Genomic DNA, 22,194 nt, shown 5'->3' with positions numbered 1-22,194 from the left:
CTTTAAAGGTCTGCACCAACACTTTGAATTGTGTTGACCTTGTGTTGGCCTAATACCTCCATCTTGCCCGTGCTGCTCACATGAGGACGTACTCTGAGAATGAATCTGCTATTTGCATATAGGATTTGCATATCATGCTTATGTAAAATACGTTTTTAATGTTGTACACTGCCCTCGGAATTAAATAATAAATATTCTTCTTTCTTTTCCACTTTAGTGAGGATCCAACATCTCAGCTCTTCAAGTTGCCCTTTTTGTGAGCATGTAACTATTTTTCTACATTCTAGTCACCAAGTGTTACGGTTTATTTTTTACTTACGGGTATTCAAATTATCATTGCAGGTGGAATGATAAATCATCCAATTTGCATTACGTTTTGTTCACGATGTTAGAAAGCTCCATATCTAAAATATACATATTGAAGAGGCATACAGACACTTCAAGGTATGATAGAATAAAAGGTGTATTTTAAGCTTTCCGTTGGATTTGTTTTAATTTTAATTTTTTGTTTACATCTAGATGTAGTTCTGCAAAGCCACTTTCATTGCATGGCACAGGCCTAGATAACAGTTTCATTGATTTAGCTGTGCATTTTCACATATCATGTAATGTCTGCATAAAATACCAAAGATTTGGTTCATATGGTAACTTTTTCCACCCTTAGGTCTGCTGATAATGGGCTACTTGCTGTTGATTTTGGAAATTTTCTAAACAGCAGTATTAATGAAAATTCAGGAACAAGGTTGGTATATCTAAAAATGCCTAACTTTCAAAAGCTAGCCAGATAGTAATTTCACCAAATTATACAGTGGTACCTTGGTTCTCAAACTTAATCTGTTCCGGAAGTCCATTCCAAAACCAAAACATTCCAAAGCCAAGGTGCGCTTTCCCATAGAAAGTAATGCAAAACGAATTAATCCGTTCCAGACTTTTAAAAACAACCCCTAAAACAGCAATTTAACATGAATTTTACTATCTAACGAGACCATTGATCCATAAAATGAAAGCAATAATCAATGTACTGTACTATAAAATAAATAAGACAGTATTGTAGATGATAAAAATGAAAATTTAATTTTTTTTCTTCCCTGCACTGATGATAGTCATTGTTTGGATAGGGGGCTTTTATCCATTTCTGCAGTCACACAGTCAATCACTAGCTGAACTGGGTTCCACACAGTCACAAAAACAAATTAACCCCCAAAGCCTCAAAAACAAGAATGCAAAATAAATAGCAAAAACGCCAAACTTAATCCATTCCGGAAGTCCGTTTGACTTCCGAAATGTTTGAAAACCAAGGCGGTTTTCAACCGCAGGCGCCCCAGAAACAATTGCTGACAACCTCATCGGACGTTCGGCTTCCAAAAATCATTCGGAAACCGGAATACTTACGGGTTTTCGGAGTTTGAGAACCAAGGCGCTTGAGAACCAAGGCGTTTGAGAACCAAGGCATTTGAGAACCAAGGTACCACTGTAACTTGATTAGGCATAGGAAGCCCCTTGATTCTAGAAAAGAAGGATGGCAAGATTTTTGGGAACGATCAATGTTTTGTTCTGAGCTGCTTGCAAACGTTTGTTCTGATGTAGGCCACATTGACCATTGGCCATAGTTAGTCATAAGCAGTGACTTACCATAAATAGGCGAACCACACATGCTTTGCTCATCTTCCCTAGCGCTGGGAAGAAACAAACCACAATCCTTGGCTTAATGTTACCTAAATTGTGTCACGCAAAACACAAGAATCATCGAATCCTGGAACTGTAGAGTTGAAAGGAACCTGGGGGGTGATCTAGTCCAAATTTCTTCAACGCAAGAATCTTTTGCCCAACATGGAATTCGAACCCACAACCGTGAGATTAAGAGGCTCCTGCTGTACTTCCTGAACTATTCCGGTTCTCCCCTTGGCTACAGAAAGTGGGTTGTTGGAACCGAAACAAACCACAGTCTCTGGCTTGTGGTGGCTGGAGATCTTGATTCTATAGCAAAATATCCAGTAAAAGAGTAGGAGGGCTTTGCAGTATTGTAATAATAATAATAATAATAATAATAGTTTTTATTTATACCCCGCCCTCCCCAGCCAAGGCCGGGCTCAGGGCGGCTAACAAGCAATAATAAAAACAAGTTGAATGATTACAACTTAAAAACAACATTAAAATACAACATTAAAATATTGAAACATTAAAATATTAAAATGTAGCCTCATTGCAGGAGGAGAAAGGAAAAGAAAAAAGAAAGAGGGGGAGGGAATCAAATTGGCTCCAAGCCAAAGGCCAGGCGGAACAACTCTGTCTTACAGGCCCTGTGGAAAGAAATCAGATCCTGCAGGGCCCTGGTCTCATGAGACAGAGCGTTCCACCAGGTTGGAGCCAGTGTTGAGAAGGCCCTGGCTCTGGTTGAAGCCAATCTAACTTCCTTAGGGCCCGGGACCACTAGGGTGTTGCTATTTATGGAGGCTCTCCGTGGGCGGTGCCGTAGGTACAAGGGTCCTAGGCCATGAAGGGCTTTAAAGGTCAAATCCAGCACCTTAAATCTGACCCTGAACTCCACCGGGAGCCAGTGCAGCTTGAAAAGCACTGGGTGAATATGCTCCCATGGCAGAGACCCCGTGAGGAGCCTCGCTGCAGCATTCTGCACACCCTGGAGTTTCTGGGACAGCTTCAAGGGCAGCCCTGCATAGAGCGAATTACAGTAGTCAAGCCTGGAGGTGACCGTCGCATGGATCACTGTGGCTAGGTAGGGGCGGGAAAGGTAAGGGACCAATTATTGTAGCAAAATACATTTCTGCACTGCACTTCCTTGACCACAAGTAGAATGCTTTCGCCTTATCTGGCTTATAGTTGTTACAGTTGCCTCGATGCTCATTTCTACGACGATGAAACGATCACAGTAATCCTTGCGGAGAATTCACAGCAAGAGGGAAAGGAGAGGATTTTGGCCCAGTTGCCGTTATCATCCGTATATACCGAGGAAAACCAGGGTTTGGAATTCAGCTGGAATTCTGCTCAAAGGTACGGATTGGACTTCCGGATTTTATCTTAATCCTTTTGTTCCGTTTCCTGTGCCTCTTTTTCTTTTGGTAGTCAAGCGTTGAGTCAATGCAGGCTATAGTCAATGCAGGCTATTAGAAACGGCTGAACTGAAACGACTGCGCATTCCCAAGTGCAGTGGTACCTCGGGTTAAGTACTTAATTCGTTCCAGAGGTCCGTTCTTAACCTGAAACTGTTCTTAACCTGAAGCACCACTTTAGCTAATGGGGCCTCCTGCTCCTGCCGCGCCGCTGGAGCACGATTTCTGTTCTCATCCTGAAGCAAAGTTCTTAACCTGAAGCACTATTTCTGGGTTAGCGGAGTCTGTAACCTGAAGTATATGTAACCTGAAGCATATGTAACCTGAGGTACTACTGTAAATGGCAAAATGTTGTTCCTCTTAGGTCAAGCGTGGCTCTAACTTACCTAAATGCCCTTCTGGGTAGTTCTTTAAGCAGCTTCCTTGTACATACTGTATTTTTCCGTGTATAAGAAGCCCCCATGTATAAGACGCCTCCTATTTTTAGGGACTTGAATTTAAGAAAATTGGAGGGAGATTGCACTGTGTATAAGACGACCCACAGTTTTTCACATAATTTTAATGTTAAAAAACCTAGTCTTATACAGTGGTACCTCGGGTTAAGTACTTAATTGGTTCCAGAGGTCCGTTCTTAACCTGAAACTCTTCTTAACCTGAAGCACCACTTTAGCTAATGGGACCTCCTGCTGCCGCCGCGCTGGCAGAGCACGATTTCTGTTCTCATCCTGAAGCAAAGTTCTTAACCCGAGGTATTATTTCTGGGTTAGCGGAGTCTGTAACCTGAAGTGTCTGTAACCTGAAGTGTATGTAACCCGAGGTACCACTGTACATGGAAAAGTATGGTAACTTGCACCATTGTGGCAATATCCAACCAACTCATTCCGTCGGTGCAAGGATTTTCATTAGCGCAACAGAACTTTCTCCCCATGTACCCTCTATTCTGGGTTCTCCCACCCCCAGCACTCTGGAGCAGATTTGGAGAGGTTGTGAGACACACATGGGGAGAAGGGAGAAGATTTCTGTTGCATAAGCGGAAATTCTTGTGTTGATGGAATGTGTTAGTTGGGTGGCGGCCGCATTGTCTCAGGTAGACTATTTTGCGAAACGTGAGATTTAGTGCTGAAAATAAAGCTGCTGATGTGTGCATGCATTATTCTGCAAGATTTCCACTCTCCTGCCAGCAGCGTCGAGAGATTTGGCAACTGTGGAAGAATTAGCTGAGCATTCATGAGAACGTAAAATACGCACCGGCCTAACTTACCCGGTCATTGTCAAAAGATAACTGACGTTCATTTCCCTTTGAATATTCTAAGCACTGTATAAATGATAACTGCTGTTACATTAAGCTGCCCTGTTTGAACTCTGGGCCTATTTCTCATCCATTAGTATATCGTTGCCCCTTACATTTTATTTTCCGCTTCTTTCAAATGCACGCAGTGAAATCAGGGTGGTTTGGGCAAAAATGGCAGAGGAGAAAATTCAGTGACCAAGATGTGTGTGATGAAATCTAGGTTATACACTAAAGCAGGCATCCCCCCCAACCTTCGGCCCTCCAGATGTTTTGGACTACAATTCCCATCATCCCTGACCACTGGTCCTGTTAGCTAGGGATCATGGGAGTTGTAGGCCAAAACATCTGGAGGGCCACAGGCTTGGGATGCCTGGAGTGAAGTTTCAAATTTCCATTTGGAGTTAACGAGGAATTTGTAGTCTTAGCATCTTTCTTCGCTGGTCTTAACTAGATTGGATACGCAATGTGAGGACATTCCTACACAGTCTGTCACCACTGAAGGTCAGTGGAGGGTGTTGGAGAACATGAAAGCCCAGTATGTTGCCGTAAATGGCATCCGAAAAGTTTCCTGTGTGGTGAGTATCCCATGGACAGATTTTGCATTTGACCCGTTGACAGGATGGTTCGTTGTATGTTTAATCAGTAATAAGCACCACTGTGTTGACTGGGAGTTGTTCTCAAGTCTTTTGTATAGGACTGCTGGCTTTGTTTTTCTGGGGTCGTGACTGAAGATATCAAGGTCCCTCAGCAATCAAAAGCATTAACCTATATAGTAAAAATAGTTCAGTTATCTTCTCTATTGGCACAGGAACAGTATTCTGCTGCAGTGAAGATGTGGAGAACAAAATTTCTTTGCTATTGCTCTGCAAATTCTTTTTATGTAGGTTGAAGTGATGTATTTCTTTGATTGATCATTGTACTACATTTTTTACTCAGAAATTATTACAGTTTTCACAACACAATAAAATTATATCGAGAACAAATGAAATGAAAAGGAAGAAAGAGAAACGACAAAAGAAAAGAGAGGAAGGCAGAGGAAGGAAGAAAAGAGAGGAGAAATAGACAATAGATATAAACACATAATTATATACAGTGGTACCTCAGTTTTCGAGCATCTCTGAAGCCAAATGTTTCGGTTTTTGAACGCCAAAAACCCGGAAGTAATTGCTTCCGTTTTCAAATGCTTTTCAGAAGCTTCCACTGAGTTTTTTTTTCCAATTTTCCCCATTGAAATTGCAGACTGCCCTTTGCACCTCGGTTTTCAAACGGTCTTCTGGAACAGTTTGAAAACCGAGGTACCACTGTATATATATCCCTCTATTCTAATTCTACCCTAATCTTCGGTCCACATGCAAAGGAGTGAGTCTTCCCAGCTCCCACCTGGGAAGTTTTCCTCAGTCTCACAGCCTGAGAAAAACCCACTCTTTCCTGCCTCCCTCACAGACCCCTCCCTTCTGACCGCCACGTATCTGTACGTAACTTATTTTATGTAAATTACATTAATAGAGCAATATAGAAAATAACAATCTTAAAAAACAAAGAGAAAAGGAAAAAGAAAAAAGAAAAAGCAGATTAAAAGATAAATGAAACTTTCACTTCCCTGTCTGCCAATCATTTGTGTATCAATTATTCAAAATATTTAACATATTTTCTTTTCTAGCCTTTATTGGCATAAGTTAAAACAGTAGAATCATAAAATCATACGATGTCATCTAAATACATTGATAATTCAAACACATACACTATATAATCATATACAATATACAATCATACAATATATATATAATAATATAATACTTATACATATAATAGATAAACATATACAATAGATAATCACCAATGAATAGATCAGGCAACTTTAGATTTAGCTTTAAAGATATCAGCTTAATAATAATAATAATAATAATAATAATAATAATAATAATAATTTATTATTTATACCCCGCCCATCTGGCTGGGCTTCCCCAGCCACTCTGGGCGGCTTCCAACTAAATATTAAAATACTGTAATAGATCAAACATTAAAAGCTTCCCTAAACAGGGCTGCCTTCAGATGTCATCTAAAAGTCTGGTAGTTGTTCTCTTTGACATCTGGTGGGAGGGCATTCCACAGGGTGGGCGCCACTACCGAGAAGGCCGTCTGCCTGGTTCCCTGTAGCTTTGCTTCTTGCAGCGAGGGAACCGCCAGAAGGCCCTCGGCACTGGACCTCAGTGACCGGGCTGAACAATGGGGGTGGAGACACTCCTTCAGGTATACTGTGTTGAGGCCATTTAGGGCTTTAAAGGTCAGCACCAACAGTTTGAAACCCCGAAACAATATTGTACTATATGTTGTACTACGTTTTGAACGTTTATATTTTTGTCGCTGCCTTGGATGGGCTTGGCCCATAAAGGCAGCTATCGGATCAGTAAAATAAGACCTATCTTTAAAATGTTCCCTTAGCTAAGTTCGAACCTCCGGCACATCCGAGTGTTTGAAATGGACGTGGAAGATGATGGAGAGGCGGAGGAGGAAGAAGAGGAAGAAATGGTCCCTCAGGCAAGCGCGGGCGAAGAGGAGCCCCGCCCGTCTACGAGCAACCAGGAAGAGAGTCCCCTTGCTGGCTCTGCTGAATTAGCAGATGAAACAGGAGAACAGGAATCGAGTCTCAATGCGTGAGACAAAACTCCCGGTTCATTAGCTGCAGGTGGGCAAAACTCTGGCCATAAACTATTCTTAGGGGAATTAGCTTGTACAGGAGCTGCTTGCGTCTTAAGCCTAATTTTGCTCTTCCCTTCCGGGAGCAGGGAAATAAACAACCGAGTGGCTGGATTAGCACCCCCGATTATGGTTCGTTTAGGAGAAAACGAACCATAAGCACCAGTAGGGATGCAACACAAAACCACTTCTCCACTCCAGGAAGAGGAAAAGAGGAGCTGGGAGGGGCTTGAGATGCAGGCAGATCTCATGCATAAACTCAGTTCCCTAACCTATTTGATGGCCAGTGTTTCTGTCCAGGCTCTTATGTGTTGCGTGGCGAGTTCCCGCCTCCCCCCTCAGAAATAAAGACACGAGACACAAGAATTCGAGTTAATGGCTCAAATTAGGCCACAACTTTCTTGATTACAGGAATTGAGCGGTATTGGCTTAGGCATTGGTCCTAACAACTAACTGGCTTCAGCCTGCATGGTTGAAGGCCGGTGAGGGTTAACCACCAGTGGGAGGAGTCCTGCTGAGGCACGTCAACTAGGGCCTCCTCCAGGGTCACCGCCTGGGGGCATGCTGTGGGCCCACACCTCCATAGGCTTAGGACAAGGCCACGCCCCCCGGAATCCTTTACCGGACTACCCTTTGCTTTGGGGGAAGGTGATAGCGCTCCTCCCCCCCTTCATCTGCATAACAATACAACAGTACCCCTACCAATGCCTAACCGCCAATACCGTGGAGTTGTGACGGTTTGCTACGAGGTAGGCGAAAACCAAGTGGCTGGTGCCAATCTGCCAGTTGGGAAAATTCCTACCAGGCCCCTTGACGGCGACCGACCAAAGTCCACAGCAACGGCAGAGAGCCTAGCCTAACGGGTGGGAGGGAGGGAAGGGAAAACCAGGTCAGCTGCGGCACGGGAAAGAAGGAGTCCCTCAGCCGCGCCAGACCTAAATAAGGCGAGGCCACGCCCCCCGAGCCAGCCGATTGGCTGGCTCGGGGTATGACGTGTCCGAGGATTCCCTGGTATCGCGAGGGCTGAAGCCAGCCCCCACAAGTGTGGGAAGGGGCGTAAAGCCCGCAACCCCACCTCCTCCCTAGCTCGGAAGTGGCTTTGTAGAGGAAAAGGAGGAATATGGCTTTACTCTCCCAGACTAGTTTATAAAAGGCTTTTTTGGGTATGGAGGCATCCCTGACTCTTCCTTTCTTTTCCCAGTGCTGCTTCTTGCTTCTGAGTTGCCTGAATAAGTGAGGCGCTGGAAGAAAACAAACCCAACTGCAGCCAGTTCACCCTGCAAACTTTTTTGCCCTTTAAACTTAAGACAGCGTTGTGGTTCTAACGCTTCCCTTCCAGTCCCACTGCAACATGAGAAATGGGCTTTAAACTTGGCGTTTTCTGTATTTGTAATGGATGGTAAATTAAACAGTGATATTTTTTCTGTAGTGACTGTGTTGCGGTTTGTGCTTTTGATTCCACGTTTTACTAATTTGTAGTTTAGGTCCTTGGTTCTCAGCGTGGGGCACAGGGAGGCCATTTTATTTTTTAGGGGGGCAACTGGAAGCTTGTTGAGACCAAGTTAATGGCCTTTTAGGCTTCCTCCATGTGAATAGGAGTTCACTGTTTGAATGATAAGAATTACAGTGGTACCTTGGGTTACATACGTTTCAGGTTACATACTTGGCTAACCCTGAAATATTACCTCGGGTTAAGAACTCAGGATAAGAACAGAAATCATGCTCCGGCGGTGTGGCAGCAGCGGGAGGCCCCATTAGCTACAGTGGTGCTTCAAATTAAGAACAGTTTCAGGTTAAGAACAGACCTCCAGAACGAATTAAGTTCTTAACCTGAGGTACCACTGTATATGTCATTGTGAGGGGGGGGGGGCATCAGGATTTTAGAGATGCTTAGTTGGGGCATGGCCAAAAGTTGGGAACCACTGGTCTAGGTGTTTTCTAAATCTAATTTATAGTCTAAGGTGGGTGTTTTTTTAAAAAAAGCTTTCAAATGTGAAACAAAAATCTATAAAACAATGAAATGTTTGCCTATTGCTAAGAAGCCAACACCTTGCCCCAAAAAGTGTTTTACTGTTATTTTAGGATGTACCACATGCACATTAAGCAGAACCAGTCTTCTGCAAAAGCAGAGAACTTTTAGCAGTATTTTCTAAAACATCACCCAGAACTTTGATTTACTGGACCTTCTACTATTTGTGCTCTCCCCCCAGGGTCTGCAGAGAAAGTGGTCATGTTACATTATGATTTAATATATTATTATTATTATTATTATTATTATTATTATTATTATTATTAATTTATACCCCACCCATCTGGCTGGGTTTCCCCAGCCACTCTGGGCGGCTTCCAGCAAAATATTAAAATACAATAATGTAAATAAATACATATCCTGCACTGGATATCACTAGTAATAACCCAGACCATTACCTTTAATGTGTGTGTGTGTGAAATTAAAGAGATTTTATACAAATAAATTTATATAGGATTGCAGCCATTCTTTCAGGTGGTTCTGCTATGTGTGTGTCCTAGAATGCACTCGGATTATTGTCTTCTTAAATCATCTCTGCAGATAAGCACCAAGGGCAAAGTTAATAGTGCGCACTTACTTATCGACTTTGTTTGTTTTGGACTGAACTGATGGCTAGACCTACAGTTTCCATAGGCTAGCCTTAAATAGACGGTGGTTAAAGTGTTATCATGAGCTGAAGAATAATAAACATTTATTGCTTCCCTAGACACGGCAGAGAGTAGTTGTAAAGGGGGAAAAGGTGTAGCTGGTCTTGAGAAACATGTATTGTCAATCATTTCCCACAGCAATCATTAATTCATTTGTATTCTGTAGTTAAATTTAAATGTACTTGTAGTTGAAAAGGATTTGTAGATCAAAGGAATGTACCGTATTTTTCGCCCTATAAGACGCACTTTTTCCCCTCCAAAAATGAAGGGGAAATGTGTGTGCGTCCTATGGGGCGAATGCAGGTTTTCGCGGAAGCCTGGAGAGTGAGAGGCGTCGGTGCGCACCGACACCTCTTGCTCTCCAGGCTCCAGGAAGCTATCCGCAAGCCTTGCGCACCTGGGGGGAGTTCCCCTGGGCGCGCAAGGCTTGCGGGCGGCAGCCTGCAGCGCGGAGCACGGGGCGCCCTTCGGAGGACGCCCCGTGCTCCGCGCAAGCGTCAGCAAGCCTTGCGCACCGGGGGAGAACTCCCCCCCCCGCGCGCAAGGCTTGCGGGCGGTAGCCTGCAGCGCGGAACACGGGGCGCCCTTCGGAGGACGCCCCGTGCTCCGCGCAAGCGTCAGCAAGCCTTGCGCGCCGGGGGAGAACTCCCCCCCGCGCGCAAGGCTTGCGGGCGGCAGCCTGCAGCGCGGAACACGGGGCGCCCTTCGGAGGACGCCCCGTGCTCCGCGCAAGCGTCAGCAAGCCTTGCGCGCCGGGGGAGAACTCCCCCCCGCGCGCAAGGCTTGCGGGCGGCAGCCTGCAGCGCGGAACACGGGGCGCCCTTCGGAGGACGCCCCGTGCTCCGCGCAAGCGTCAGCAAGCCTTGCGCGCCGGGGGAGAACTCCCCCCCGCGCGCAAGGCTTGCGGGCGGCAGCCTGCAGCGCGGAACACGGGGCGCCCTTCGGAGGACGCCCCGTGCTCCGCGCAAGCGTCAGCAAGCCTTGCGCGCCGGGGGAGAACTCCCCCCCGAGCGCAAGGCTTGCGGGCGGCAGCCTGCAGCGCGGAACACGGGGCGCCCTTCGGAGGACGCCCCGTGCTCCGCGCAAGTGTCAGCAAGCCTTGCGCGCCGGGGGAGAACTCCCCCCGGCGCGCAAGGCTTGCGGGCGGCAGCCTGCCGCCCGGCGCATGGGGCGCCCTGAAGCAGAGCGCCCTCGCGCCGGGCAGACATCGGCCAGCCCCACAAGCTCGGGGGACAGCGGGGAGGCGCAGCGCCGCCATCCCGCTCCTCCCTGACCTGGTTTTGGGGGGGAAATAAAGGGAAAAATTTTTTTCCTTTATTTCCCCCCCAAAAAAGTAGGTGCGTCCTATGGGACGGAGCGTCCTATGGGACGAAAAATACGGTATGAACTTTGGGTTGTTTAGGATCAAATAGTGCAGACAGCTCTGAATTTTTTCACATATTGCCTTTGCCCCATAATGTTTAAAAGATGTCTTTCCAACACACACACACACACACACCCCTAGAAGCACGCTAAATATTAAATTTAAAATAAAATGAGTCTTCCTCTTTTACTACTGGCAAAAGCTTGTGAATTGTGAATCATAGATTGAAGATTGAAGATTGAAGATTTATCTTAAAGATTTCAGAATAAAACATTACAAAGGAGGTCAACTACAGAATACATATTTAACATAGTAAGTCAGGTGGAAAGGGCCTTGCAGGGAGCTGGTTTTCTGACCATATCTGCCGTTTGCTGAGCGAATGGTGACAAAACACATGGAGCGTGATTTTCAGTATGCGTGCAACCATCTCAGCGCAGAGCTATGATGTGCTGGAAGTTTTTAATGTTTGATGTTTCATCGTGTTTTTAATACTCGGTTGGGAGCCGCCCAGAGTGACCGGGGAAACCCAGTCAGATGGACGGGGTATAAATAATAAATTACTATTTTTATTATTATAGGTCGGAGCCAAGCATGTCATTCTTTCCCTCAAAAGAAAAGAAAAATTTCCTGATTGTAATGCTGACTACATTAGACGCTGACTAAATTAGACATTAGATCATTGGCGAGACATGATAAACACTTCACGGGTTAAACAGGGTATTAAGAGAAATATCTTTTAAGGTTCATAGGACTTTTCTGTAGGTTCTCATGGCAACACAACTGTAAATTCTTCTCAGTGAGTATGCCTAACTGCCAGCTCTAGCTGAAGAGCTAAAATTGCGTCCAATATACCAGTTGCTGACAGAAATTTGCTGGTTAACAGAAACTTGGGAGTAGCTAGGTGATGGAATACAAAACTTGGGTATCGTTTCAGCCGAGATTTTATCTCGCTGTTTATTCAACGCTTCTAATTACACCAGATGAAAATGCATGAAAAAAATAGAGGGGCAAGCAGAGAGGGTTGCCTTTTTCTCATTTCCACTGGAATTAGTGATAGAAGGAAGCATCGGTGGGTTTTATGGTGCTGCTTGCGAAAGGGTCCTTGGGCAGTGCTTTTAAAATGAGCAACATGTACAAAACAAATAAATGCTGGAAATTTAAGGGAAAAGAAGGTACTTTTTACCATATGTGGTGGGAATGTAAGAAAGTAAAGGGCTTCTGGGAAATGAATTATAATGAGATTTTAAAAATGTTGAAATATACATTTAAAAAAAAAACCCAGAAGCCCTTTTACTTGGTATAGTAGGTAAAGAGATTTAAAAGCATGATAAAAAATTGTTTTTATATGCGACAACTGCAGCAAGAATACTATTAGCCCAGCAATGGAAGCAAGAAGAACTACCAACTAAAGAGTGGCAGATGAAACTGATGGACTATGCCGAGTTGGCAAAATAAACTGGGAAAATTCGGAACCAGCAAGACCAGACTTTCCCGAAAGATTGGAAGAAAATTATGATATATCTGAAAGACAATTGTAATCAACTGACATTGCTTTTAGGGTTGCAAGAAGTTTTGTAAGGAGAACTATATGAATTATTGCAAAAAAAAAAAAAAAAAAAAAACCAAGAAAGAGTTTATTTAGGATTTGGATTTTATAGCATTTTTTTTTTTTAAAGCAAAATCAGAAAGAAAGTTAGAAAACCATTAGTCGAGGTTGACGGAAATCCTAGGCTGTGATAGCCAAAGGTTTGTTATACTGTATAAGATGGGCTGTTTGGAAATGGTGCGAAAACCAAAAAAAATTATATAAATATAAAAATAAAACGAGCAACATGACTTTAGCTCTGATGCACAAATGGGAAAAAATATTTGGTTCTGGTACAGCGATATGCGGGGACTGTGAAGAAATGGGATAGCCCTCATGGATTTGAAAAATGTGCCTTTTCAGGTGTGAGGATGTGCCCTTGGGGTTTTTTTGCAGTTTGGCGTACCATACAGGTAACAGCAGTAAATTTATGGTGCTTCTCTATTGAGCCAGAAGAGGGCATTGCAGCAGTATGGCAAAAGCATTGTTCTGCCTTTTTCAAAACCAAAAAATGCTGCTTTGATGAGTCCCGAAAGGCAGACAGAACAAAATAAAACAGCAGATGTGACAGACCATAATATGCGAGTGATGCTGGTATTATAATTTATTAGATTGATTAGTTGCTTATGACATATAATGTCTCAGAGTAAGTTATGACGATAGAAGGGACACAAATAAAAAAAAAAAAAAACACAATGGACAAGAGTGTGTGTAATATACTCCTATTAAAATACCATTAAATTAGGTTATGTTTACTTTTTAGAATGGCATACTGTTATGCTCACTCCAGATCTCTGAGGGTTGAGAACTCAAGGGCTACACCAGCTGTGAGGCCAGGTTCTGCTACCTTAAAATGAGGTCACGGGGCTTGTCGCATTCTTGTGATGTTGTTGTTGTTTAGTCGTTTAGTCGTGTCCGACTCTTCGTGACCCCACGGACCAGAGCACGCCAGGCACTCCTGTCTTCCACTGCCTCCCGCAGTTTGGTCAAACTCATGCTGGTAGCTTCGAGAACACTGTCCAACCATCTCGTCCTCTGTCATCCCCTTTTCCTAGTGCCCTCCATCTTTCCCAACATCAGGGTCTTTTCCAGGGAGTCTTCTCTTCTCATGAGGTGGCCAAAGTATTGGAGCCTCAGCTTCACGATCTGTCCTTCCAGTGAGCACTCAGGGCTGATTTCCTTCAGAATGGGTAGGTTTGATCTTCTTGCAGTCCATGGGGCTCTCAAGAGTCTCCTCCAGCACCATAAGTCAAAAGCATCCATCCTTCGGCGATCAGCCTTCTTTATGGTCCAGCTCTCACTTCCATACATCACTACTGGAAAACCATAGCTTTAACTGTACGGACCTTTGTTGGCAAGGTGATGTCTCTGCTTTTTAAGATGCTGTCTAGGTTTGTCATTGCTTTTCTCCTAAGAAGCAAGCGTCTTTTAATTTCGTGACTGCTGTCACCAAATTGTGATAATATGGTATTATTTCTACAAGTCGATCATAAATGGAGATGCACCTTAATTCTAACCAGATGTCCCAAAAATTCACTGCTTCCCACCAGATTTGTGGGGGAAGACGGACAATTCCCAAGATGATGTCAGCTTTGAGTGTCTAAAATTCAGCCTCTCTTCACAACTCCAGATCCCCCATGCTTTTGCTCTGCTTCACACACGCACAGACACCTCAATGCCTTTTCCAGCTATGGAGCAGGGAGGAGAAATTCATGCCCTTTTGTGTCATACCAGCTGTCTCACCTTCCGGGTGGTAGTTTTGTGGAACAATATTGCCCCAAGCTTACATGGCCCAAGCAGGGCAAAAGGTTGTTGTTTAGTCATTTAGTCGTGTCCGACTCTTCATGACTCCATGGACCAGAGCACGCCAGGCACTCCGGGCTGATTTCCTTCAGAATGAAGAGGTTTGATCTTCTTGCAGTCCATGGGACTCTCAGGAGTCTTCTCTAGCACCAGAATTCAAAAGCATTCATGGATCACTGCCTTGCCGTGGCGAAGGGGCTTGAATAACTCAGAGAAGCTATGAGCTATGCCATGCAGGGCCACCCAAGATGGACAGGTCGTAGTGGAGAGTTTTGACCAAATGTGATCCACCTGGAGCAGGAACCGGCAAGCCACTCCAGTATCCCTGCCAAGAAAACTCCATGGACAAAGACAACAGGCATATAAAAAAGCAAAAGGTAAGTCTGGCTAATCCCCAAAGACACATTTTCAACAGCTCCCTGCAATACCCCCATTCAGGAGGATGGGACTGCCTGTAATCTTATGAACCTTTGAAAGAAAGCAGCAGAAAATAACATCTGTTTGCTGAAGCTACCCAAGCTTTGAAAGCAGCTCCTGAGCAGTATCTTAACCCCCTAGAACAGGCATGTCCAAAGTTCATTTCGGGGGCCTAATCCGGCCCACTGGTCGGTTTAATCCAGCCCCTGTGGCAGTTTATTTCCTGGGGTAAAATCCTAAAAAAACCAAACTCAACAACTTCAACCCTAAAAATAGCTCAACAACTTCAATGCTAAAAAAAGGTTAACAACTTTGGTCAGCCCTCAGGGCCTTTCAATGCATCAAATCTGGCCCTCTTTGAAAAAGGTTTGGACCTTAGAATGCACTTGTGATGTTCTTCAAAGAAATCAAAAACAGCAACCGTTTGTTTCCTTGCCGATAAGGAGAGAGATATAGAGAGAAGAGAGATTTTAGGAAAGCTGAAAACTTCTACTTCCCCAGCGCGTCTTTGAGATCAATACGTTCTTGCTCTCACTGAAGAGATAAACCTAGATAGACTTTCCAAAGCTCAGATTCAATGATTTTGTCCTTTGATGATAATTTCAGGCACCAATTTACACCTCATATTGTTAAGCAGTCATTTTTCATGTCAACTTGAATTTTTGAGCTGTCCAAGTGTTGAAATGGCCCATTTTGGCCTGGCTGCCCATTAATAAAAGCTCTGGGAGGTGGTGACAGTGATCTTTTTAACCATCCGAAAACACTCATGGATAAGCTATCTGTTTATTGCACTGATTGTGCAGATAAAGAAACAGGCATCGAGGGAGATCAGCTTGATGAATAGGCAGGGTTTACTCTGAGTCAGGGCTAAGCCCCAGATTGTTGAGTTATTAATCCATTGGCAAACATCTCTTGCTGAAAGAAAACACTTATCTTAACCCCAAACACTGCCAGCATTACTGTACTGTAACTTGCAACCGATCTGGATCACACAAAGGTTTTTTGTCCTTCCCATCTCCCCCAAATGTGTTTGTTGTGGCGGCAGCAGCAGTGGCAGTGGCAGCCTTAATTTTTTTTTATTGTTTTCTATGTCCCTCTGTGCCTTTCTGTCATTTTAACTTGTTCCCTATGTTTCTGGAGGTCCTGATTCCCCCAGAAATCCTTATGGTTCCCCACAGAGGCTATTATCTAAATCACCAGATCTGCCAGAGCTGTCACATTGGCTCTTGCCCATAGCTGTCAACTTACAGATTTGAAAATAAGGGACCAGCAGCCTCAAAAATAAGGGATCAGCAGCCAAAATAAAGGATTTTAGTCAACCAGCAGCCAAACAAAGCCTAAAGGGGTGGTTCCCACAGCGCAGCAACCCGGCAAAGGGGATGCAGCAAGGAAAACCACCATCACCTCTCCGCTGGGAAGCGCTGAGCAAAGGCAAGTCCCCAGGCAACGCGGCCGATTTTATTGGCACAAAGCATGCAAGCTCCACCCCCCAGTCGTTCTTAGACTCCTTATTGGGTGAGCAACGCATCCAAGCAACACAGTTGGAGCCTCCCTCCTCCCTGGCCGGGAGGGAGGGAGGGAGAGGAGCTGCTTCCTTTGAAACCCGGGAAATTTAAGGGACATCATCAATAAGGGACAGCAGCGGGACACGGCGCTGGGATAAGGGAGTTTCCCACCAAATAATAGACGGTTGCCAGCTATGCTCTTGTCAGAAATAGTATACCCGAGCCAACTCTGAGCTAAGGAGAGACCAAAGAGCGACTTGAAAAACATGTAAGCTTTTGTTATTTAAGGCCAGCAACTTTAAGAAAGAGATGTGCATAATAGTGTATCAGGGATGGGAATGTAGGAAGGAGTTATTCCTCTCAGCAATAGGGTTGTTTTTTTTAGGCTTTATTTATTTTCAGTAGGAAAGCCAGATAAATTGTCTTACTCAAAGGAACCCCCTCTTCCCCCTTGCTCATCCATCATAGGCGCACCACAGTTTTATTTTTCTAGCAAAAGAGGTGCCGGAACCCACCATGTTCTCTTATAATGGCAATGACGCCCACCTGAGAGGTGTCAGAATTGAGTTCCTGTGAGTTCCGGCTGAAAAAAATCCCTGAGTGTACATTATTTAACAAACCATGTAAATATTGAGATTGGTTGCAGGCATTAGTTAGCACCGCGCTCAATGTTGTAGCAGATTACTCCAAAGATTGCCGTGTGTCAATGGTAGTGTCCTCGCCCTGTTGTTGCTTTTGATGTGTTCAATAAAATGTGTCATGTTTCCTCAAAATCCTCTCTCTCTCTCTCTCTCTCTCTCTCTCTCTCTCTCTCTCTCTAGCTTTAGGTTGCTTGGATGTTTCTAGTAAAGGTAAAGGGACCCCTGACCATTAGGCGCTCATCTCGCTTTATTGGCCGAGGGAGCCGGCATACAGCTTCCGGGTCATGTGGCCAGCATGACTAAGCCGCTTCTGGCAAACCAGAGCAGTGCACAGAAACGCCGTTTACCTTCCCGCCAGAGCGGTACCTATTTATCTGCTTGCACTTTGATGTGCTTTCGAACTGCTAGGTTGGCAGGAGCAGGGACCGAGCAACAGGAGCTCACCCCGTGGCGGGGATTCGAACCGCCGACCTTCTGGTCGGCAAGTCCTAGGCTCTGTGGTTTAGCCCACAGCGCCACCCGCGTCCCTGGATGTTTCTACCATGAGCACAATGTTCCAGGTGTAGAAGGTAAAAATGAACTGGCATTAGGATAAATTCCTGGAGAGCATCCTCTCTGTGTATGGCGGATGCAAGGTCCCTGAAGTTCAAAAGACAGCATTTCTTCTCCACGTGGCAGCATTGAGACAGGGATGGGAGCAAGGAATCTTGAGAGAACAATCTTTGAAGGCAGCCAGACAACCCTTGAAGGAGCATAGCTGTCAACATTTCCCTTTTTTAAAGGGAAATTCCCTTATTCCGAATAGGATTCCTCACAAGAAAAGGGAAAAGTTGACAGCTATGCAGAGGAGTGGCAGAGAAGGGTCAGCCCCTCCTTGCAGGAGCCACTGATCCTGTAGGGCTCCCCTTAAAGGATTTGATCCTTTAAGACGGTGTTTGTTTGTTTGAAAAGACAACTGGTTGTTTTTAACGGTCGTGGTTTACGGAACTGCTGTATATCGGTGTGCATGGTCCCATATGTGCAAGTTCTGCCTCAGAGCTTTGCGCATTCGGGAGGATGGCACTTAAAAATGGAAAGCATAATGCTGTTGGTCAACAAAAGAGGTTTAAAGACTCTCTCAAGGCAAATCTAAAAATATATATAAATAGTATAAACACTGACAACTGGGAGACACTGGCCTGCGAGTGCTCCAATTGGAGAACAGCCTTGACCAAAGGTGTCATGGATTTTGAAGATGCTTGAACTCAGGACGAAAGAGAGAAATGTGCTAAGAGGAAGGCGCGTTTGGCAAACCCTCACCGTGGTCAACTCCCGCCCAGAAACCTATGTCCCCACCATGGAAGGATGTGTGGATCCAGAATTGGCCTCCACAGTCACTTACGGACCCTGTTCCTGGAAGACAATCTTACTCAGCTATGAGGGATCGCCGAAGAAGAAGAAGAAGAAGAAGAAGAAGAAGAAGAAGAAGAAGACGACGACAGAGGGGACTTCTGAGTGTACAGTGGTACCTCAGGTTAAGTACTTAATTCGTTCCGGAGGCCTGTTCTTAACCTGAAACTGTTCTTAACCTGAAGCACCACTTTAGCTAATGGGGCCTCCTGCTGCCACCGCACCGCCAGAGCACAATTTCTGTTCTCGTCCTGAAGCAAAGTTCTTAACCTGAAGCACTATTTCTGGGTTAGTAGAATCTGTAACCTGAAGCATATGTAACCTGAAGCGTATGTAACCTGAGGTACCACTGTATTGGGAATCTCAAGGTTCCTAAGCACAGAAAAATTCGAAGTGTTTTAATATAAATGTGCTTAGTCTCTGTTTGAACATGAGGAGGTCTGAATGATGGTGAGGGGTAAGGCTTGTGTGTGTGTTCCCTCCTGACTTTAAGCCCAAACACCTGATTAGGTTGTTTGTTTCTACATACAAATACAGGTATGCATAGTCCTGACTGCTGTGTGACTTCTTTATGAAAACAAGTTCTGGTGAAAAGCAATTTGGGGAGAATCGTTGAGTGTACTTAATCACTTTTCTACTTTGTTTCAAAACAGCCTGAAGTGCTGATTTGGAATGGAGAAACAGGGCGGAAGGTTCAGCGCTGCTCAGTTTTCCATTCTTCAATACCTTCCAAAGTCTTTTCTTAAAAGGAAAAATAGCTTCAGGAACAGAGAAAGTGGTGCTGAAGTTTGCCCTTGCTTTCAGCTTCTTTGCTCCAAATTTCCCCCAGCCACTTTTTCGCTTTTAAATCACTGCATCCTAAACCTGCAATTCCCTAAGAAATCTCGGACGAAAGGGACTGTGTGTTGTCTTTAAAAAAAAAAGTTTGCATGGATTTCGGCCCTTAGTTGGCAGGCTTGAGCTCCAGCAATTCCTGTTTCAGCTGCCGAGAGCTGGATTTATATTCACCTGTGCTGAACAAGTTAACCAAAGGGTGCCTCACGTTCTCCTTAGACACTCAGGGTGGATCCAGATTATTAATGATGATGGTGGAGTGCCTCAATTAATTCAGACTGAGACAGGGATTTATCTATCCTAACCGGTTTTGTTTGGCTAGCCTTGAGATGCTTAGAGCCTTTCCAGGAAATGGAATGCAAAGAATGTGGATGTAGATCGGATAAATTATCTGCAATATTTAAATAGCTAACTTAGAAGCCTGGGAGCTAACTGCAATATTTACATGGCGGTTCTGTGCACCAAGTGCCACAGCAAAGATGCAAATCTGTTGGCAAATTTCAGTATTGGTCCCATATCTCTTTCAAACTTTTAAATTTTTTAAAGCATCTTAAAATCTCATCCACCCACAATTTGTGTTGCACTGGGTTATTAAACTGCTGCTGTTTTGTTTTTGTTTTATCACTGGGCTCTTTCAAATGTATTGAGGAAATTATATTTTATATTTTAATTATGCTTGTAAGCTGACTTAAGGCTTTCTTATGAATGGTAGCATGGTAGCATCATGCGTTCCTTAAATAAATTCCTGTAGCATGAAGATCCACTGTTTTTCTGATTGACTGGATCATGCCAATGCCCGTGCCAATGTATGGCCTTGCCCAAGACATTTTGGTGCCTGAGGCAAACCACAAAATGGTGCCCCCCACCCGACCTGGGAAGAAGGGATGAGCGAATACCTACCTCAGGAACAAGCAGGGATTAAAGATTTACATTGAGATCTGCTGTCCCCGTGGATCCTGCTGCTTAAGGCTTGAGAAAGCCCTCTCTAGCCACTGACAGTGGTGGAGGAACCCTCTCCGGCACCCAGTGCCGGACACCGAGGGGCGGGGCGAACCACCTGGTGTGATGGCCTGGGATTCAGACTCGGAGGCTGAACCTGAGGAATCCCAGCCTGCACAGGAGTCCCCGCCTCCAGAACCAGCTGAGCCGGGGCTGGGCCTTGAGCCTGAAGGGTCCTCACCTGTGCTGGATCCCCAGGTGCAGGCACCAGCTGAGTCTGCTCTGGTTCCTGAGGTGATGGAGGACCCATTGCCTGCAGGTGCTCCACTCTCAGCCCCATCAGGGGAAGCTGAGGTTGCCTCTGGGTCCCGTAACCCTCCAGCCTCTCCTGAGCTGCAGAGGCTCAGGGCAGAGAGGTGGAGGGAACTAAGTTCCCGCAGGAGGAGTGCTCGCCTCCAGGCCAGGAGAGGCGAGTCACCTGTGGACTGGGGCTGCCTATGCCTCGGGGCAGATAAAGGCCAGCCCCAGCCCCAGTCCCAAGTTGCGGGAGCAACATTGTTGGTAGCCTGTTCCTGCCTGCACCCGGACCTGCTCTTCTGCCAGAGTTCCTGACCTCACCTGACTCCGGCCTTGGACCCAGCTCCAGCTTTGACGGACAGCCACCACACCGCACCCTCGAACTCGGACTGGACTCGGACCTTGCTGCACGGTTAAGCCTCGGGACAGGTACATGGGGGGGGGGAGGCAGGGGCCATCTTGTCACCCCCCCGAGTGCCACCCGGGGCGGACCACCCTGTCCGCCCCCCACTTCGTACACCCCTGGCCACTGATACATTGGCACGATCTGTCCTGAATTGTTTGCAGCAGCACTGTCTCCAGGTCAGTTTTCCCCCTCCACTTTGTGTGGCACTGCAAATAAACAAACTGGCATGAACAGAGCTGGCAGGCTACTAATGAAGAACGTCAAATGTGAAATTATTTTTGACACTTCTGTATGGAAACATCAAGCCAATTGCATGCCTGCAAAGTCCAGCTGTGCAATTAAAGTGGATTTTGCACTCTTGCACAGCAAACCTCTTTCCCCACCAAAACTGGATGTTTTGTGGTAAGGGAACTGAAGGTGGAATGCTCTGGAAAGGGTGGAATAAAAATTGTTTGACATGACATAACTGACCAGGAAGGATGCTCAACAAATAGCCAGCGCCATGTGACCTCTCCATAAACTTTGTGCAAATACATCAGGATGAATGCTCATTAGACAGGTTGCCCAGAAGCAAACTTAATCTTGTTGAACATTTTGCAATCGTTTTGCAACTGCAGAGGTGTATGTAGCCTGGCAAATCCAGTGAGTCAGATTTTGTGTTGATGGGGAACAGATGAAACAGAATGTTTGCAACATTGAGGCAGGGAAAGAATCTCACTGCTGAGATTGCATCCCTATACAATCTTGAAATGAAGTCATATTCCATTTCATTGGGAGCTGATCTAATATTTAGTTACGGTAAGAATCCAGTTAGCTTCATTTAAGGGGACTGAATCTTTCTTCTTAGGACCCCTCCAGACTTTTTAATTTCTGAGTGCATTTTTGCAACCTGCCATTGAAAAATATATACCGCATTTGTAGTGGATTTATACTGCGGTGTCCACACATAATTCCACTTTATTAGCTGTTTTCTGATGCTTGGCCAATGTTCTTGTCTGAAGAGCATTCTTGCTCTACAGCACAACGAAAGCAGGATGGAAAAACAGCAGCGGTGTTCTTCACAGCTTTAATTACAGTTCCATTGCATTTTTATGTAAGCTATGCGGGTGGCGCTGTGGGTTAAACCACAGAGCCTTGGGCTTGCCGATCAGAAGGTAGGTGGTTCGAATCCCTATGACAGGGTGCTCGGTCCCTGCTCCTGCCAACTCAGCAGTTCAAAAGCACGTCAAAGTGCAAGTAGATAATTTGGTACCGCTCCGGCGGGAAGGTAAACGGCTTTTCTG

The 22,194-nt window shown here is 45.2% G+C and overlaps 1 protein-coding gene and 1 long non-coding RNA gene across 2 annotated transcripts in view; one reads left to right on the top strand and one right to left on the bottom strand.

Annotated features, from left to right (window-relative positions):
- ANAPC4 (anaphase promoting complex subunit 4) overlaps nt 1-8,484 on the top strand; it is a 34,900-nt gene extending 26,416 nt beyond the window's left edge. The window contains exons 24-30 of the mRNA XM_083458154.1: nt 218-256; nt 343-444; nt 665-742; nt 2,839-3,009; nt 4,811-4,934; nt 6,802-7,045; nt 8,258-8,484. Of these exons, the coding sequence (XP_083314280.1) occupies nt 218-256; nt 343-444; nt 665-742; nt 2,839-3,009; nt 4,811-4,934; nt 6,802-7,017 (730 nt within the window). The 3' untranslated portion in view covers nt 7,018-7,045; nt 8,258-8,484. The remainder of the gene's footprint in view (nt 1-217; nt 257-342; nt 445-664; nt 743-2,838; nt 3,010-4,810; nt 4,935-6,801; nt 7,046-8,257) is intronic.
- The window catches only part of LOC310657419, a 98,299-nt gene that overhangs the window by 31,606 nt on the left and 44,499 nt on the right, over nt 1-22,194 (bottom strand). The gene's annotated exons all lie outside the window — the stretch shown is intronic.

The sequence above is a fragment of the Podarcis tiliguerta genome (genome assembly GCF_965153285.1).
Source record: "Podarcis tiliguerta genome assembly, chromosome: 9".
In the NCBI taxonomy this organism is placed as follows: domain Eukaryota; kingdom Metazoa; phylum Chordata; class Lepidosauria; order Squamata; family Lacertidae; genus Podarcis; species Podarcis tiliguerta.
This window is presented reverse-complemented; position numbering and strand designations above follow the sequence as displayed.